Source organism: Lithobates pipiens, unplaced genomic scaffold (genome assembly GCF_037356315.1).
Source record: "Lithobates pipiens isolate NorthernLeopardFrog02 unplaced genomic scaffold, aLitPip1_a1.2 Scaffold_13, whole genome shotgun sequence".
NCBI lineage: Eukaryota > Metazoa > Chordata > Amphibia > Anura > Ranidae > Lithobates > Lithobates pipiens.
This window is the reverse complement of record NW_027507718.1, coordinates 526412340-526432678: the sequence shown is the minus strand read 5'-3', so window position 1 is coordinate 526432678 and position 20339 is coordinate 526412340. Positions and strand designations below refer to the sequence as shown.

General features: G+C 48.0%; 1 protein-coding gene across 1 annotated transcript in view; it reads left to right on the top strand.

The window, feature by feature from the left end:
* Positions 1 to 20339, top strand: part of LOC143975947 (uncharacterized) — a 115169-nt gene that overhangs the window by 40718 nt on the left and 54112 nt on the right. The window contains exons 3-5 of the mRNA XM_077478476.1: positions 971 to 1173; positions 3593 to 3815; positions 19926 to 20095. Coding sequence (XP_077334602.1) covers positions 971 to 1173; positions 3593 to 3815; positions 19926 to 20095 — 596 coding nt within the window. The remainder of the gene's footprint in view (positions 1 to 970; positions 1174 to 3592; positions 3816 to 19925; positions 20096 to 20339) is intronic.

The window sequence follows — 20339 nt, the reverse complement described above, 5'->3', positions numbered from 1 at the left end:
GCTTGTGCTATGTGCTTTGGTTTATTTCAGTAGTATAGGGAGAAGAAAATAAACCTTTGGATGTAATATATTCCACCTGTCATGGTGACTGCAAGACCATCCTAGTGTAGAAGCCGACCACACAGACATCATTGTGTCACATGATATTCAGTTCTTGATGGGTAGTTGGAGTTTAAATCACACGCTGAGTATACCATCATGCCAGTGCTGTTGCTACCAGGGAGTGTGTTAGCTGATCCCTGTCGGTCATCTCAGAACAGTAGCTCTTAGATCGAGATAGTGAAGGCCATCACTCTAAGTCAATGTGGCCTAGCTGCAGTGCGCATGTGCTGGCAAGAAGCACCTGTCAGAAAGTGAGAGCGACGACTGTGCGGTGTGCTGCTGCTTGTTCTTTGGCCAATCAAAAGGCTGAGAGCTGAGAGAACAGCTTACTATATACTATACTACAAGATTTTATCAGGCCCGCAACAAGTGTCTATGAAAATAATCTAGCTGGCTGCCATTGAAAGCGCCGGTTTGCGTATCATAACGTGGAGACTGCCAGCAAGCCATAATCCTCCCCCAGTCCTCCTGATGGGCACTCCTGGATGTATAGGGTGAGTCTGATTGACATTCTTGGATGTAAGGGTAGGTTTGATGGGCACTCCTGGATGTAAGGAGATACTCTGATGGGCACGCCTGGATATAAAGGGGCCTCCTTTTAAAAAAAAATTTTTTTGGCCAGTAAACTTTTTTAACATCCAAAATGTGGTCCTCAAACTTGAAAAAGTTGGAGACCTCTGAGAAAAACTAAGCACAGAGTTGGAAATCCCTTATCTCCTAATTGGTAATTTGGTATTTGTATTCCTGGTCCATAGCTTGATTGGACAGTACTTTAAAGAGTATTCATCTCCTAAGTGTTCATCAGAAATAGAGCTCGAGTTACTGGACACCAGATATAATTGTGTGATTCTCCTGTATGTGTGTCCAGTCCCTCTGCAGGGGATCTGGGTTGATGTCCAGGTGAAAGGCTTTGTGGCGGACGTATCGGCAACTCTCAAGTATAAGAACAAGGAGAAGAAGGCAGTGGAAGCGGTTTTTGTCTTCCCCATGGATGAAGACTCCGCTGTCTACAGCTTTGAGGCCACAATAGAGGGGAAGAAGATTGTAGCCGAACTCCAGGAGAAGAAGGAGGTAATGAGGTTTTACAAGACGAACAAGAGAAACACATTACATTTTCACATTACATGATTATACACTCTTATGCCCTGTACACACAATCGCACATTCCGACAACAAAAAACGTGGATTTTTTCCGACGGATGTTAGCTCAAACTTGTCTTGCATACACATGGTTGCGCAAAGTTGGTTGGAAATTCTGAACTTTAAGAACACGGTGACGTACAACACGTACAACGAACCGAGAAAAATTAAGTTCAATAGCCAGTGCTGCTCTTCTGCTTGATTCTGAGCATGCGTGGCACTTTGTGTACACACGATCGGAATTTGCGCGAACGGTTTGTTTGTTGTTGGAAAATTTGAGAACCAGATCTCAAATTTTGTGCAATGGAAATTCAGATGGAAACTGTCCGATGGAGCCTACACACGATCGGAATTTCCGACAGCAAGCTCCGATCGCACATTTTCCGTCGGAAAGTCTGACCGTGTGTAAAGGGCATAATGCCGTGTACACATGATCGGAATTTCCGACAACAAATGTTCGATGTGAGCTTGTTGTCGGAAATTACGACCGTGTGTAGGCTCCATCGGACATTTGCCTTCGGAATTTCTGACAACAAATGTTTGAGAGATGGATCTCAAATTCTGAGCGTGTGTAGACAATTCCGATGCACAAAATTCCACGCATGCTCGGAATCAAGCAGAAGAGCCGGCTATTGAACTTAATTTTTCTTGGCTCGATTTTGTACATCAGCGTGTTCTTGGCGATTTCCGACAACATTTTTGGGACCGTGCGTATGCAAGACAAGTTTGAGCCATCCGTCAGAAAAAAATTGATGGTTTTTGTTGTCGGAAAATCCGATCGTCTGTACGCGGCATTAGGTTTTTCTTTAAACTGAATTAAAGGTATACAGTCTTAGGCATGTAGAACAATCATTTGGTCATCTTTTGCTTTCCATGTTGATGACGGAGACCTTGTGGAGCCCCATAATTTTATAGCCAGGGCTGTAACCTGCCCACAAAGGACTTTGCCATTTGATGGTTGAATAGTAATGTACTTTTAACATTTGTCCATGTTGCTTTGTAGATGAGATATAGAATGTGTGGTCACCAGTTTGGCTGAAGCATCTACAGATCTTCCAATATGTATCAGGTTTTGTGATCTTCAGTCACAGTCAGGTGTTGGCTGTTACTTCCTTTCTATTTTGGGAGAATCAACAGAAAAGCTAGACACAAATCGTAGAATACTGCTGTACAGTACACTATAAGACACCATAACTGGATCAGTACATTGTGTATGTATGTATGTATGTATATATATATACCTGTATGTATGTAGCACTGACCCCCTAAGGAGCTGCTGGTAATTGATCGGACCTGTACTCTGCTTTTCCACCCCCAACGACTTGTCTCAACCCACTTGACACAGCTGTGTTCATTATTGTCTAGACTGTGTAGAGTGGAATTCCAGGGCGTGCATGCCCTTACTGCAAAGTTAAATGCTGAAGTTGCATCCCTCAAGAAGGAAGAGGCATTGTGAGTGCTTTACATGTGCAAGCACACAGTTATCTGCACATCACCTTTACTTTAATTTGCTACTCACTGGTATCCTGGATTACAAATACTGCAGTTTAATAAGCTATCTGAAGAAAGAAGACTAAAGACTGTACTATTCACTATATCGTGTTCTCACTTTTTATATGCACTCTGAGAAATACATTACAACCTAAGGGAAGCTCTAGAGCACAAGTACTCTGTTACACTGCTGCAAAGTATGTGATAGTGCACTGGAGGTTTAATGTGTGTGTGTGTGTGTATGCTCTGAGGAGGGAGTGGAATGTGTTCAGTATAAAGGATCTACCATATTGAGTACAGATTTCACTTTTAGCCTATCTGCATATGCTCTCAAGTGACTATTGTGTTTGGGTTTTCACATGCACCCTGATTGTGTCATTTTTCTTGTATGAGAATTACCGCTGGGATTAATGTGTTTAACCAAGTTCTCCCAGTAAACGGTTTATGTGGTTAACGTACAACTTGTGTGAGACTATATATATTACTACAGCCGGTGGAGTGAAGGAGACCAGGGTGATGGTAAATATACAGTATATTGTGTTACAACTGTGTCGCATTGGGTCTTGCATTAACAATACCACACAGTTGTGCCAAGGGGGTTGAGACTCATTTTCAGGGGTTGATAGGCAGAGTGCAGGCCCAATCAATTATCAGCAGCTCCTTAGGGGGTCAATGTTATATATATATATATATATATATATATATATATATATATATATATATATATATATATATATATATATATATATATATATATATATATATAAAATTGAAACGGTGTACATAGATCATATTCACAGATCTAAATTGCTGTAAAAGTGTTCAAATTAGGTTTACTGCTATTCCTACTCTTCTCCAGGCTCACAAGACCTATGATGAGGCCATCAGCCGAGGTGAACAAGCCTTCCTCCTGGAAGAAGATGAGAGCTCGGCAGACATCTTTAGCTGCAGTGTCGGGAATCTCCCTCCTGGCCAGGAGGCCGAGGTCACCTTAAAATATGTGCGGGAGTTGCCGGTGGAGGCAGACGGAGCTGTGCGCTTTGTACTCCCGGCCATCCTCAACCCGAGATACACCCCAAAAGGTACAAGTACAAAGCAGTGCAGTTTTTTTTTATTCAATGTAATGCTTTTATTTGCTCTTCTGAAAAGACCACTAACCCTAAAGTGAACTTGACATGACCTAAAATGTTTCTAAAGCAACAAGTGCAGACGCTAAGAAACTAGGGTTAGCCTTTAATCTAGTTCCTCTGTACCTGTGGAGCCTTTGGCATCATAGACCCCCTGTTTTACACGGGACCTTGTCTTCTGTCCATATTGTAACTGAAGCACTAAACCCAGCCAATTGAATTTCAAATACTTGAGCTTTAAGTCAAAACTTAAAACTTAAGTCAAAACTTCTGTGTGCAGTCGGGTAGATCAGCCTTTTTTTGTTTTTCAAGATATGTTTTTGCTTCGATAAAGACTTCATCTATACACTTTATGCAGCTATCCTGATCGGTGTGTCCTCCACTGATGTGGCTAATGTGACCTTCAGCCACTTGGCTTTGCTTGTGGTGCTTTACAGGGTACTGTCTTAGCTCGCCACAGAGTACTACCTTAGAGCTGTGGCACAACCTTTGGGTAGGACCCTATCTCTGAAGACTAATTATGAGTATGCTATGGGCGGAGTATTGAAAACTACTATATTTATTAGAACTGTTGGACTCCATTATTGTAGCGTTCACCCCTGAAAGGGCTGCTGATTTGTGACCCTGGTTCTTTCCCTAGGTATGGCAGCAGCAGCTAGGTACACAGTAACTATCACTCTGTGGCTCACTAAGCAGACTAGGGGTTTGTCTTTTGTAAATTTATTATTGGTTAAACTTGCATAGGGATGAAGGGAGCTGTGGGATACTCCAGTTGCACAGTGCAATGATATGAGGACACTCCTTACTATGTCAAAACTCTTTAGCTCAGTCCTTCTAGAAGCATCCAGGAGGTAACCTAGCTCTAGTTATCTAGAGCAGTGGTCTCCAAACTGTAGACTGGGGGCTGCATACTTTTATCTGGCCCCTGAGGCATTATTCCCCCTCACTGTCAGCAACAGTGGGGCCAGGGCCGTCTTTAAGGCAGGGCAAAAGGGGCAGCTGCCATGGGCCCTGGTCTCCAAACTGTGGACTGAGGGCTGGATGTAGCCGTTTGCATGCTTTTATCTGGCCCCTGAGGCATTATTCTCCCTCACTTTCAGCAACAGATGGGAATAGTTCCTGCCACTGATACCGATGATGGGGCTCTATTCCTCCCACTGATACCAATGATGGGGCTCTATTCCTCCCACTCACACGAATGATTTGGCACTATTCCTCCCACTAACACCAGTAATAGAACACTATTCCTGACATCGACGTTGGGACACTATTTCTCCCACTGACACTAATGATGGAGCACTATTTTTCTCACATATAGTAACAATGGGGAACTATTAAACCCCCCAGGGGCGTAAATAAAGGGGGGGGTCAGGGGTGTTCAAACCCCCCAGAGCATCCTGGCAAAATGCCCAGAAAGTGTCCCTGCTGATTAGCCTCATCATCAGCACAGTAGAAGCAGAGTTTCAAAGTGCAGCAGCCAGCCCCCTTCTATTGTGCCCCATCCCCTCAGTTTAATAAGGGCTCCCCTGAAAAGCATGAAATTACTGTCAGGTCTCAGATGCCGGAAATTGACAGTGTACAGTTGAAAGAACTCCTAGACTCCTCCTCAAGGTATCATATGACACAGCCAAAGGGAGACTGGGGATGCAGAAGTATTCCTACTTCTGTGCCTTGCTGAATCTGAGGTCTGGTAAGTGGGGAGGCATCAATTTTCTGTTTTGGGAAGGAGGAAATGAGAATTCTAGCCTGGGGGAGTTTATTTTGGTGGATGGTTAAGGAAAGGGGGGTGGGTTTGCTTTTGGAGAAGAGGTGAAGTTTCTTGTAGAGAAGTTTACAGGGGATGGTTAATGGCAGGGATTTGCTTCTGAGAGGGAATTTGAGTGGATGAAGGGAGATTTTCTTCATAATTAGGAATCTTTGCTGGGGGAAAGGGTGTTGATTGAGGGAGATATTCTTGCTTTGGTGGGTCGGTTTCATTTTTGGGGGGGATATTTGAGGGAGGGAGATATTTTACAGTGGGAATCTTTGCTTGGGCAGGGAGGGTTCTTAGGAGGGAGAGAGGGATTTTTTTTTCCTTTAAAAGGGATGTTGTTTTTTTTTTTAAGTATACTTACCTAGGTGGATGGAGCATTGATCCAATGTTGCATCTATCCTCAGCTGTTTCTAAAACCAACAACAAAGCTATCAAAGACCACTAATCACTCAGTTCTCAGCCTTCAGTGAGCAAAGAGTGATGACTGTCAGTCCCTGGCTCTGCCCCCCCCCCCTCCCCCAAGTTAACTGAAATTCCAGGCTGTGGTAGGTGCAGGAGTGGCTGGCTCAGGGTCTCAGCGGCTCACTGAGAGGCTGAGCAAGCTGCTGGTCCAGGCATCTGGGTGAATCCTGACTTTAACGTTAGGATCTTTCCACAGCCTGGACCTACTGAGCGATATCAGCTGACAGCGGGCTATATTTGGCTGTCGGCTAAAAATGGGTCACAGGGGGGGCGTGGCCTGACGCGAATGGCGGCGGACGTGTAGCTGAGGAGCTCCTGCCGGTCACGGATCTATCCATCGCCATCCGCCCTCCACCGCACACAATCTGCTCCCAAAACTGCCCTACCTGGACCGCACTGGGCCGCCACGGGGATCTGGACACTTATCTCCCAGCACTGAGGCTCCAAGCCGCCCGGACCTGCCGCTGAATCCTCCGCCGGCCGCCGCCATCTTTGGCCTCCGGGATCGCCTGAGGACGCCGAGCCCACGCCGGCGGGAGAGGTAAGGGGCTGCCATCGGTCCCCTTCTGTCATCTCCCCCCTCGCCCGGGTCTCATTTGGGGCGGTTTCGGACTTCCGCGGTCCTCGGGGAGCCCGCGACCGGCTCCGGCCTAGTGCGGCCTACTGAGGCCTACGGATCCCCGGGGTTGCCTACAGCTGCTACCCCGGACAGTGCTCCACGGCCGTTCGGGCCTACAATTGCAGCCGCGGTTTGCCTCCTTGCGCTGGCCTGATTGCCTTCCCACCCCCCCCTCACGGAGACTTGCTTCTACCTGCGGTCCACCCTCGTTTGTTTGTAGCTCCCGGCCTGCCCTCCTGGCCCACTATTTCAGGCAGACATCCTTGCTACAAGCACTCCCTGCAGCCTCATACTCCCTCTGATTACAGACTCTGCTCTGAATATCAATGTGTACTCATTCACCTTAATGCAGCAGGGGATCGACAACTTTACATTGCTTTTACCTGGATGGACTTTTAATCCTCTCAGATAATAAGCCAAAATACCTCCCAGAATTACTATGGTGGCTTTCCTCTGGAACTATCTCCTGATTGTGACCGCGTGACCGCATGCAAGCCCCTCCTAAACGATCTAGACTTTCACTTATAAGGGCCTGGCCTGACACATGGAGAGGTAGGTCGGACCTACACTCCGCTCCCGGCTCCCCCGGCCCCACGGCCCTCATTTCGGACAGTAAACCGGACCAAACGTAGCTCCATGGGGAAAGACAAGCTCAAAGCACACAAGGGCGGCATTGGCCGTCACCCAGGAGGGGACCTGGATGATTATTTTGGCCATGGCAGGTTGTCCTCACAGCATCGCTCAGCATCTAAAGGGACGCCGGCCCCTCCATCCCCGGCGCGCTCTGAATCAGCCCTGCATTCTCAGGTGCGTCCCCACAGCCAGCTCTCTCACTCTGAGGACTCTGCCCTCTCCCCCAGGCTTACCAGAAGCCGTTCTAATGCCTCCCTGGGATCGGGAGATGGATGGGACATGGAATCGCAGATCAGATCCCTGCACAGTTACATGAGATCTCTCCCTACTAAAGCTGACTTTGAACGCTGTGTGCATAGGATCGAGGAAACGTATCGGAAGGAGATCTCTGACCTGAGGAAGGATGTGGGGGTACGCTTTGATGATGTGGATACAACAGTAGATGGCCTGCGGGACACTGTACAATCACATGATCGGATCCTTAATACCCATACTGTCCTGCTCCAGCAACTCTCATACCAACAAGACGACCTCGAAAACCGCAGTCGGCGCAACAACATACGTATACGGGGGATTCCTGAGTCGGTTGACCCCAAGAATCTACCTGCCGCTGTGACGGCTATCTTTAACCAACTACTTCAACGCCCCAAAGATGACCCGATTGAACTGGACCGGGTACACTGCACGTCGGGTCCCCGCACCCCTGACCCCTCCTTCGTCCGTGACACTCTGTGCCGTGTTCATTTCTACAAAATAAAGGAGGACATTATGAGGGCCCGCCAGCACTCAGCAGTCGATTCTATTCAATGAAACACCTATCATGCTCCTTCCTGATCTCTCCCGCCAAACGCTAGCAATGCGGAAATCCCTGAGACCCCTCACGCAACTCCTACAAGCGAGGCAGATCAAGTACCAATGGCGTTTTCCGTTCCATCTTCGAGTGCACCACGCGGGTAAAACCGCCATATTTCGTACATTGGGGGACTTGCCTACATTTCTCAGTACGCTTGAACTGCCTCAAGTCACGTTGCCTGATTGGCCATTTGCTCCGACCACCCCTGGTCTACCCTACACCCTGCAATGGCAGAAGCAGGGTCGCAGGCGCACCCCTCGGTCTCCGCTACCTCAGGACCCCAACGACTGACCTGTTCCTGTGAGCCCACCCGGGCCTGTTTTCTCTCTCCGCCTCTGGGGTCCGTCCCCGCGATGTGCTGGGACTCGAAAGGATCCAATAGCTTTGCTGCTGATTAACCATTTTTGTTTGCAGGTTTTTTGTATATTTCTTATGTCTTCTGATACTGTGCATCCCTCCCATATCCTTACAGTTGGGGTGCTCTGATATGCCTTTTTTTTTTTTTTTTGCCCGTTCCTGGAATGATCTCAGGACTTGTCCCTGCACCCCACTAACTGCAGCAGCCTTCCCTGGGTTGCCCTTGCCATACTTCACAGTTGTTGCTATGTTTGGTTTGTCCCCTCCCTGGGGCCTGTTACATGTCCTTTCCCCTATGCCTCATAGATGTCTTTATTTCGTACCGGTTTACTAACGCATTTACTGATGACCGCTAAGATACTTTTCGCTGTTATGTTATTTGGTTTTCTTTTTAGGTCGCAACTGAATCCGGTTTACCCGTGGGGCCGGGGTGCTGGGAGCTGCCCGGCTCGGTGATTCTACTCCGCGCCCTCCCCCCCCCCCTTACGGGTTTTCTTTTGTTTGTTTTTTCTATTTTTATTTTTATTTTTTGCTGTGCGCCCCACGGTGTTCCCATGATCACTGTGGGGGGCACCGATTTTTGCCTTTCTGTTAGGCTTCTTTTCTACATGCTGCTTACTTTTTGGAGCCACTTAGTGGCCTTTTTTGTTTTTGTTTTTATCTTCCTCACTATTTTTTTTTACATGACCTCTTGGGCCTGTCTCCCTCGATTGATGTTTACAGCTATTGTATTTCGTGTATCCCTGTTTATTTTACCGGGAGCGGGTGTCCATGACTATAATTCTTGCTACTCCCTCTACGAGGTTGTTATACTGTCTTTTCTCTCTCTTCTTACCTTTTTTTCTTCCCTCCGTCTTCTCTCTGCTTGTACCCTTCCACCCTTTGCCTCTCCCCCTGCCCCCCCTACCCTACCTCTATTCCCGTTCCCTACCCCAACAGGGTTCGCCCATGGTGACACTTATCATGCTGATCCTGAGCTCCCCCCTGCGACCCCCCCATGGCTAGTGACGGCTCCATAACCTTTGCCTCTTTTAATTGCAGAGGTTTCAACACGCCTGAGAAGCGGAGCCAGACACTCTACCATTTTCACAACAAGCGTGCGAAAATTCTGCTGCTTCAAGAAACACACTTTCGCGATGGAGCTATTCCAGCCCTGCGCAATAGGTATTACTCGCAATGGTTTCACAGTGTTAATCCTCAGGCCAAATCTAAAGGGGTATCTGTTGCCTTTCATAAATCTTTTACTCCGGAGGTTCTAGACTCTCTCATAGATGACTCGGGTCGGTATTTGTTTTTGAAACTGAAACTAAATGATTTTCTCTTCACAGTGGCTAACATCTACGTGCCGAATGTGGGTCAGGCTCGGTTCCTCTCCTCGGTCCTCACCAGACTATCCTCCTTTGGAGGGTCAGCTTTCATTATTGGCGGTGATCTCAATATTGCCCTCTCCCCTGCAGACACATCCTCGGGTAAGTCTTCCGTTCCTTATTCCACCTTGACACGCATTAAATCACTTTTACATTCATCCCATCTGGTGGACGCCTGGCGAATCCAGCATCCCACGGAAAGGGATTACAGTTACTTCTCAATTGCACATAACTCCTACAGTAGATTGGACCACTTTCTCATATCACAATCACTACTAGACACGCCCCTCCAAACGTCGATCGGTAACTTTCTGTGGTCCGACCATGCCCCCGTCTACCTGTCTCTGGTCCGCCCCCCTGCTACCCGTCGGGGAGCGAGCTGGAGACTTAACGACAACCTGCTGCGGGACTCCGTGTGTTTGGCGGATGTCTCTAAAGCCATTAAGGATTTTATAGGTGACCATTCCGCTGACACTACCTCCCCTATGAACCAATGGGACACACTCAAATGTGTGCTCCGGGGTACCCTTATACAACACGGTTCTCGCCTTAAAAAGGCCCGAGCCCATGACATACGCAGACTCCTTACTACCATTGCGGACCTCGAACCCCTTCACAAAAAGGATCTGGATCCTGCTGTTTTTGTTCAGCTTTCCAACGCCCGCAGGGACTTACTCCAGCTCCTAGACGCGCACTCCCTGATTGCCAGGGATAAAGCGCGGAACCATTTCTACTCATTGGCAAACAAATGTGGGAAACACCTGGCTAGGGTTATCCATCCCAGACCCCCGCGACATTCTATCCCCTTCATCGTTCAATCGGACCATACAAAAACGTTTAACACCTCTGGGATATCTGCATCCTTCAGGCAATACTACTCACAGCTTTATAACCTTCCGCATGTAACCCCTCCAGATAGGTCCCCCCCATCTCCTGGCCCCATGCAAGCTTATATTTTGGAGACCGCCCTACCTACTATTGACAAGGTGGACGCGACGACCTTGGATGAGCCCCTACTTACCTCTGAATTTTTACAGGCTATCAAAGCCCTTAAGGTGGGAAAATGTCCGGGCCCTGACGGCTTTACACCCCGGTTTTACAAAACTTTTGCCCCCCAACTTGCACCCCTTCTGACAAAAGCCTTTAATTCGGTAGACAGCTCTAACCTTCCTTCCAAGGACTCCTTATCTGCTAACATCTCTATTATCCCTAAACCGGGCAAGGACCCATCCCAATGCAGTAGCTATCGGCCCATCTCCCTGCTCAATATAGATATTAAGCTATTCGCAAAAGTTTTAGCTACCCGTCTGTCCCCTCTACTGCCTAAAATTATTCATAATGATCAAGTGGGGTTTGTCCCTGGCAGGGAGGCAAGGGACAACACCACCAAGACGATACATCTCATTTCCCTGATCCAACGTAGAAACCTGAGAGCTTGCCTCTTATCTTTCGACGCTGAAAAGGCCTTCGATAGGGTCAGTTGGAGGTTTCTACAGCTGTCTCTAGAACAACTTGGCCTCGGAGCTCCCTTCATCTCTAAAGTTATGTCCCTATATTCACGACCCTCAGCTGCGGTCCTGGTCAACGGAACCGCATCAGCCCCCTTTGATATTGCAAACGGCACCAGACAGGGCTGCCCCCTGTCCCCCCTCCTCTTTGTCATCATCATTGAACATTTAGCCTGTGCCATACGACAAAACCCCTCCATCCTCGGTATTCAAACTCCGTCTGCACATCATAAACTCTCCCTGTATGCCGATGACCTCCTTGTGTATATTCAGAATCCACACATCTCCCTACCATCCCTACTCAGGGAATTTCAACGTTTCGGTGTCCATAGTAACTTTAAGATCAACATCTCTAAGACAGAAGCCCTCAACATATCCCTCACCCCCTCCACGCTGTCCCTTCTAAAGTCCAACTTTTCATTTAAATGGCAAACCAAGGGAATCTCTTACCTAGGGGTCATCATACCCTCCAACCTGGCTGATTTGTTTTCCCTGAATTATATTCCCCTGCTTAGCCGTATACGGAAGGACCTTGAGGAGTGGGGGGGATCTCCTTTACCCTGGTTCGGAAGGATTAATATCCTAAAGATGGACACTCTACCCAAGTTCCTGTACTTATTTCAAACGATCCCCGTCCACGTCCCCAAATCATTTTTTATCTCCCTACGCTCGCTAGCTATCAGATTCATGTGGAACAGGGGCCTCCCCAGAGTTAAATTTAAACAGCTTACACTCCCGAAGACTATGGGAGGTACCGGCCTCCCTGACTTTGAGACCTACTACACAGCTGCTCATATGTCCCGCATTATAGAATGGTTCCCCCGTCCTCCTTGCAAGGCCTCGGTGTCCGTTGAACAGGACCTTTCTCCTGTGGATCTCCGAGCTCTTCTATGGGGATACAAACGAGACTACTCTCGTATGACCTCCTTATCCCCACTGACCTTGGCCTCCTTGAAGCTATGGTATATGACAGGGCTAAACACCACCCTTTCCTCCGATCCAGGCCCCCTGACGTCCCTCTTTGACCATCCTGCCTTACCACAAAGTACGGGGGCAGCCTCCCTAGGACCCTTTAGGCGTACGGAGTGGCCGCAAGCTCGCACATTTGTGCATCCTTCTCAGGGGACCTCGGTCCCCACGGCAGACTCCGGAGATTGGCTCACGGCCCTACATGTGTCCACGTTTACCAAACGCCTACACTCCTCCTCTCAAATACATCGCAAGCTTACCATCTTCGAGGAACTGTGCTCGCTCCCAGAAACTCCCAAACACCTACTATCCTCCTTATATAACCTACTACAGACGTTAGCACATGATCAACTCCCACATTACACTAGGCTGTGGTCTGCGGATTTGGGTGAAGACATCTCTGTGCCGGAATGGCAAACCTCTTTTCATTTCACACATAAGTCTACCATCTCCTGCTACTCTCAAGAAAAGAACTACAAGCTATTGTCCAGATGGTACAGAGACCCTGCTACTTTACACAAAATATTCCCATCTACGCCAGCCACCTGCTGGCGCTGTGAAGCTTCAGTCAGAACTTACATGCATGTCTGGTGGGACTGTGAGAGGATCCGCCCCTTCTGGACCCAGGTTTTTGAATGTTATAATCTCTTAGCTGATGTTCCGGTTCCTATCTCTCCGAAAATCGCATTACTCTCCATACTGCCCGGGTCTATTAAATCGCAGAGACAGAGATTGCTCCGCTTTTTTATGTCCTCTGCTAGACAACTGATACCTGCTTATTGGAAGACGACGAATACTCCCCCATTGTCACGGTGGGTATCGATCATAAATGACACCATGAGAATGGAGGAGATGTTGGCGATGGACAATGACACTTACACCAAATTTATATCTCAATGGTCGATCTGGCTCCGCTTCTCCTCCTCTGACGCTTTAAAGAACCAAATCTTGAACGCATAAGGTCATTGTGGGCTCTCTCTCTTCCCTACCCCCCCCCCCCCCCATGCCCCTCCCCCTTGCCTCCCCTCTCCTCTCCTCTTGCTATCTAGCTTTCCCCTCTACCACTTTGTTCCTCTTTATTTTGCTCCTCTCCTCCCTTTCCTCTTCTCTCTCTCTTTCTATCTTCTTTATGTTATTGATTAAATATTGTCTCATGTAGTAACCCATGAGTATTTTTCACTACTGGGGCCTCATGGATCGGAGAGCAGGCCGTTTTCCCTACTCTCCAAGCTTCCCATCGGGGACCGGCTGTGGCCGATAGTCATTAGCCGACCCCCGTAAATGTACTCCTGTTACTGTTCCTGCTTGCATTTGCCTCATGATGGTTACTGTTTTATCGTTTTGTTTTTTACCTGACGTGTTTCAATAAAAATATTTTCAACACTAAAAATGGGTCACAAAAGTGCAGAATGAACTGCGGTCCTCCCCAGGAGAAGTACAACCAAGCAGTATGCCGTCCCTTCAGAGCGCATGCACTGGTAACATCACCAGCTGCTTTCCATGTGAATATCTCCTAAACATAAAGTAAAAAAATTTCGGGGACACATTTTCGGGGACACATTTTTAAAGGTATCTGTACATCCAGTGGTTACCTGCAGGTAGGGATCCATTTTTGCCCTTGGATAAAATCGCTCTGCATCCAGGGTCAAAAATGTGTCCCTAACAGCAGGTAACCACTATGACCCACGGTTTGTTAGTGTGTCGCTCAGGCTCAATCGATGTGGGGAGTAATGTAGATGATACTGAATGTGCTGCTGGAGTGCCGGTGAGGGATGGAGCTCATCCCTGCTCCTGTAGTCACTGAAGGGAAGAGAGAAAAAAAAAATCCCTGGTGCCGCACATTATCGGAGTCCTATGGTAATGTAGTAGTGATGGGAGAGACTACCTCAGCCCGCGTTCCCGCCAGGCAACACCCCAATGTGTTTTGCTTTGTCCCCCGGAGCTTAAACATGGGGACCACTGTTAACAGCAGTGGCTCTTTTCAGCCCATTACTCAGGTGAACAGGCTGAGCAGCTGACAAAAATTGGAACATCTGGGATCCAGGCTGTAGGTATTCATGGTACATTTGCCATACCATGGCCATTTAGAATATGAAAGAGATCTAAAGCCTGGTTCACACGGCAAAACAAAAACCAGGGAGCTTAGGAGGTGCTCGCTGTACTAATGAGTACCAGTGGCGTCACTAAGGTTGATGTCACCTGGTGCGGTAAAACTTGGTGTCACCCCAACCCCCCCCTTGGAGAACTGAGCAGGCTCGTGCTTTGGTGTGGCTCTCCCCCCTTAACCTGCCACAATGGATGGAGCTGGGATGGATGGAGCCGGAATGGGATTGGCATGGTAGATGGAGCTGGAATGGGATTGAGGGGAATGGATGGAGATGGGATGGGATTGGGGTGGTAGATGGAGTTGGGATGGGATCGGGGTGATGGATGGAGCCGGAATGGGATTGTGGGGAATGGATGGAGGTGGAATGGGATTGGGCTGGTAGATGGAGTTGGGATAGGATTAAGGTGATGGATGGAATTGGGATGTGATTGGGGTGGTGGATAGAGCTGGGATGGGATCGGGGGGATAGATGGAGCCAGGATGGAATCAGGGTGCTGGATGGAGCTGGGATGGGATTGGAGGATGGATGGAGCCGGGATGGGATCGTGGTGGTGGATGGAGTTGGGATTGGATCGGGGTGGTGGATGGAGCTGGGATGAGATCGGGGGATGGATGGAGCCGGGATGGGATCGAGATGGTGGATGGAGCCGGGGTGGGATTGGGGGGATAGATGAAGCCGGGTTGGGATTGGGGGAGGTGGATGGAGCTGAGATGGGATCGGGGGGTGGGTGGAGCCGGGATGGGATTGGGGTGGTGGATGGAGTTGGGATGGGATCGGGGTGGTGGATGGAGTTGGGATGGGATCAGGGATGGGTGGAGCCGGGAAGGTATCCAGGTGGTGGATGGAGCTGGGATGGGATTGGGGGGATGGATGGAGCTGGAATGGGATCTTTGATGTGGGGGGGGTGGGGGTTAGATGATATGTGCTACGCAGTGCTTTGGGAGTGGAGAGGAATAGTTCTGGGGGTGTCAAACTTCAAATCTGCCCCCCTCCTTCTACCACAAGTCCTCTCTAACCCCAAACAAAGCACTTTTCTACCGCATATCCTCTAACCACCACCCCCACCCTAAAATGTACTCCTGGCAGCATAATTTTTACCTATCCAGTTCCAGGCCCCCAAGAACCCCCCCATCACAATGTCCCACAAGACTCCTGTTATTACAGACCTCAGCCCTGGCCCCTGGGCAGATGCTGTAGCACGCTGTCCCTCCTCCTCCTCGGCTCTTCCTCCTGGTCTGTGTACTTGTCATGTCAGAGCCTAGGAGGAGGCAGCTATAATCCGATGTGCAGTGAGTGCAGCCGGCGGGGAGAGGAATGTGATTGTGGCGTGTGGGACTGTGACGATCAGACCTCGGGCATCCTGCCTATCTGCCTGTCTCGGCCTCGGTCCCTCCCCACACATCGCCTGTAGCTAAAGAAATCTCGGAAGGGAAGGAGGAAGAGGAGGGAGCCGCTGTGCTCCTCAAAATGCGGCGCCGTGTCAGTCTGGGCTTGGTGTCACCCGGGTGAGGTCCGCAACCCCCCCGCACCCCCATAGCGACGCCACTGATGAGTACACTACCGCACCACAACTGCGTGCATTGCGTTCTATTTAGTTGAATGGGGATCATTTTTGCTGCGCTGTATTGCAAAGCCTCATGGCCCCACTCTGCTGTCCCATGTTTTTATTGTACCTCCCCCAACATAAAAGTGTAAATGATGCTTTTAAGTTTGAAAGACCTGAACCCCCTCCCCAAGAAAAAAAATATATCTACACCCAAGTGGCTGCTGTTTTGGACACACTTGATAAGCTTCAGACATATATTGCAACAGCAACGGTGCAATCTGCTGCACACGTCTCAAAAAAGGCCCACACCAAAGAACTTTTGAAAAAACGTGCAGAGTTAGCAGTGCCCTACACATGTGGAGCTCTGCGGTGTGATGCAGTCGGTTGGCTGTCCTTAAGCTGGCCCCTGGAGGGCATCCTGCCTCGTTGGAGATGTGCCTCCTCCTCCTCTCTTCTATCAGGCACCCATGATGAGCCAGTGACCTCATCATCCCCTCCCTCCTCGCCACTGGAGCAAACCTGGCAGTATACTGCAGCTGGGGGAACATGACTGTCAGTTTCTTGTCCTTCTTGGGCACCCCCTCTCTCTGGGCTCACGTTACTGCCTTCATCCTCAACCTGGGTACCATCATCGGAGCCTTCAAAATGCTGCGCATCCTCCTGTAGCATGTACCCGACACTGGTCTAACAGTTCGGGGGACTCCTCAAGACATGATGGTGGGGCTAGGGAAGGAGTGACTGATGCCATTGAGCCAGTGGAATAGGCCACTTTAGTAGCTGCATTGGCAGCCAAACTTCTCTTAGCCTGGGTGACAGAGGATGAGGAGAATGAGGACGGCTTTGTGATACACTCTACCAACTCTTTTGCATGTTGTGGCTCAACACAGCCAGCAGTCGAAAAAAAGGACAAGTGTGCCCCACAGCCATGTGCTAAGGATGCACCGTGTCCACGACCAGCACTGTTGGCTGTAACACAGAGCCTGCTTGCCCTCTTTTAGTGACCTGTGAGCCTCTGCCTTTCCTTAGTGGCCTTCCAGACATGCTGTAAAATTGGATGAGCAAAACACCGCCTGAAGTTTACTAGAAAAATTACACCAGGAATGGCCTGCAGTCAGGTATAGGCTTGGCTAGAATGCAGTGAATATATATGTAGGAGACTGTATATATATCTTTATGCACTGCAGATCACTGAATCGCCTGCCTGCCTGCCTGAAAATGTCATTGAAAACGTACACCAGGAATGGCCTATAGTCAGGTATAGGCTTGGCTAGCCTAGAATGCAGTGGATGTATATGTAGGAGACTGTATATATATCTTTATGCACTGCAGATCACTGAACCAGCTGCCTGGCCTGCCTGCCTGAAAGTGTCTTTGAATACGTACACCGGGAATGGCCTGTAGTCAGGTATATGCTTGGCTAGACTAGAATGCAGTGGATATATATGTAGGAGACTGTATATATATCTTTATGCACTGCAGTTTACTGAATCAGCTGCCTGGCTTGCCTGCCTGAAACTGTCTTTGAATACGTACACCAGGAATGGCCTATAGTCAGGTATAGGCTTGGCTAGACTAGAATGCAGTGGATATATATATGTTGGAGACTGTATACATATTTAATGCACTGCAGATCACTGAACCACTTGCCTGCCTGCCTGAAAGTGTATTTGAAAACGTACACCACCAATGGCCTGCAGTCAGATATAGGCTTGGCTAGACTAGAATGCAGTGGATATATATATATATGTTGGAGACTGTATATATATTTAATGCACTGCAGATCACTGAATCACTTGCCTGCCTGAAAGTGTATTTGAAAACGTACACCAGCAATGGCCTGCAGCCAGATATAGGCTTGGCTAGACGAGAATGCAGTGGATATATATATATATATATATATATATATATATATATATATATATATATATGTTGGAGACTGTATTTATATTTAATGCACTGCGGATCACTGAATCACTTGCCTGCCTGCCTGCAAGTGTATGTGAAAACGTACACCTACAGTCAGATATAGGCTTAGCTAGACTGGAAGTATATTAGAAACAGTACACCAGGAACGGTCTGCAGTGAGATCTAGCTAAACTGTATATATGTATATATATATATATATATATATATGTACAAACCGGGGATTATGGCTTTCTTTGCTGACATAGCTGTGATTGGCTAAAGCATGTGGGTCATAGTGCATGCTTGGCCAATCATCAGCCAGCAATGCACTGCAATGAGACAGTGCATTATGGGGCATGATGTGCCGCTCAAATTTGGCACGAACGCCCCTTAACCGGTTCCCGACCAGCGCACGCCGATGTACGTCGGTAGAATGGCACGGGCAGGCAAATGGGCATACCTGTACGTCCCTTTAAATTTGGCGCCCTGCCATCGCGACCGCGGCGGCGGCGGCAGGCTCACGTGCCGGTCGGGACCCCCGTGAGTCTGGTAGCGGATCCCGCGGACTCGGTCGCCGCGGGCATACCTGCGATCATCTTACGGGGCGGCTGAATGGAGGAAATGCCGTGTAAACAGCATTTCCCCATTCTGCCTAGCAACTAGTGACGCTGATCTTTGCTCCATGTGATTGGAGCAGAGATCAGTGTTCACTAAATGAAAGCCCAGCCCCCCACAGTTAGTAACACACCCCTAGGAACACTTAACCCCTACACTGCCACCCACTGGTTAACCCCTTCGCTGCCAGTGTCATTTACACAGGAATCACTGCATTTATATAGCAGTGATTGCTGTATAAATGACACTGGTCCCAAAATGTGTCAAAAATGTCCAATGTGTCTGCCATAATGTCGCAGTCACAATAAAAATCGCTGATCGCCACCATTACTAGTGAAAAAAAAATTATTAATAAAAAATGCCATAAAACTATCCCCTATTTTGTAAACGCTATAACTTTTGCGCAAACCAATCAATAATTGCTTATTGTGATTTTTTTTACCAAAAATATGTAGAAGAATACGTATTGGCCTAAACTGAGGGAAAAAAATGTTTTTTTTATATATTTTTGGGGGATATTTATTATAACAAAAAGTAAAAAATAATGCGTTTTTTTTTCAAAATTGTCGCTCTATTTTTGTTTATAGCGTAAAAAATAAAAACTGCAGGGGTGATCAAATACCACCAAAAGAAAGCTCTATTTGTGGGAAAAAAAGGACGTCAATTTTGTTTGGGAGCCACGTCGCACAACCGCACGACTGTCAGTTAAAGCGACGCAGTGCCGAATCGCAAAAAGTGGTCTGGTCTTTGACCAGCAAAATGGTCCGGTCTGTAAGTGGATAATGTTCGATCTTTATTGAACGATCGAACAGCCGATGTTCGAGACAAACTCTTGTTCGACTCGAACAGAAAGCGCATCCCTAGTGTTAACTAATCGCTTTCAAAAATGAATGGATGGTACAACAGGGGATTTCCACAGAAGCACAATGGCCTTTGCGTGCATAGTAAAGTAGTGGTCCCAGAAGGGTTCTTGCCACCCGGCGGTGAGCCAGCGGGTCTGCAAGACCCAACAGACACACCTCCACCAGTGGAATTTGAATGATGGTAACTGTTAAAATAAATGTGGTGACCTCAGTCCAGAGAGTTTTTATCTGTGGACAGGTCCAGAAAATATGGATGAAATCTGCTGAGGGTGCCGCACACTGCCAACGGGAATCTGGAGTAGCTGGGTGTACCATACCATGGGGGTGTAAAATACACTCTATGTAGAATCTTGAATTGAATCAGTCTGTCCCTTGTGGAAGACGAGTTGTAAGAAGGAACTCTCCCACACGCCCTGGTCCTTTCTTGATTCTGGAAATCTGTTTTCCCTACAGAGACTAATCTGCACTTCGAATAGTGAAATATTTTCCTTTTTTTATCTCTTCTAGATCACGATGTGAGCATAACGGCCACACGTCCTCAGGTGCCGATTGGTGAGATCCAGTACACGCTGAGCCTGAACGCTCACTTCCAGTCCACGTACGGCATCGCCAAGATCGAGTCCAAATGTAACATCACCCCCCTGGAGTACACGGATAGTGACAAGACCAGCGCCAAGGTGAGCGGAACGCAAAATAGTATGAAGGCTCATTTCTTTTGTGGACTACATAGGAGATCTACAACATTCCACTACACAATGACGGGATTAAAATGTGTCAAGTCTTGTATGTCATGAAAGAAAATGTCAAAATACGTTTCCTTTTTGAAAAAGGAAATACCTTTGTTATAATTTTGCAGTCCTCTCATGTGTTCATGTCACCCCTCAATAAACTGAAGATGATGGATTACTTACAATTATTTAA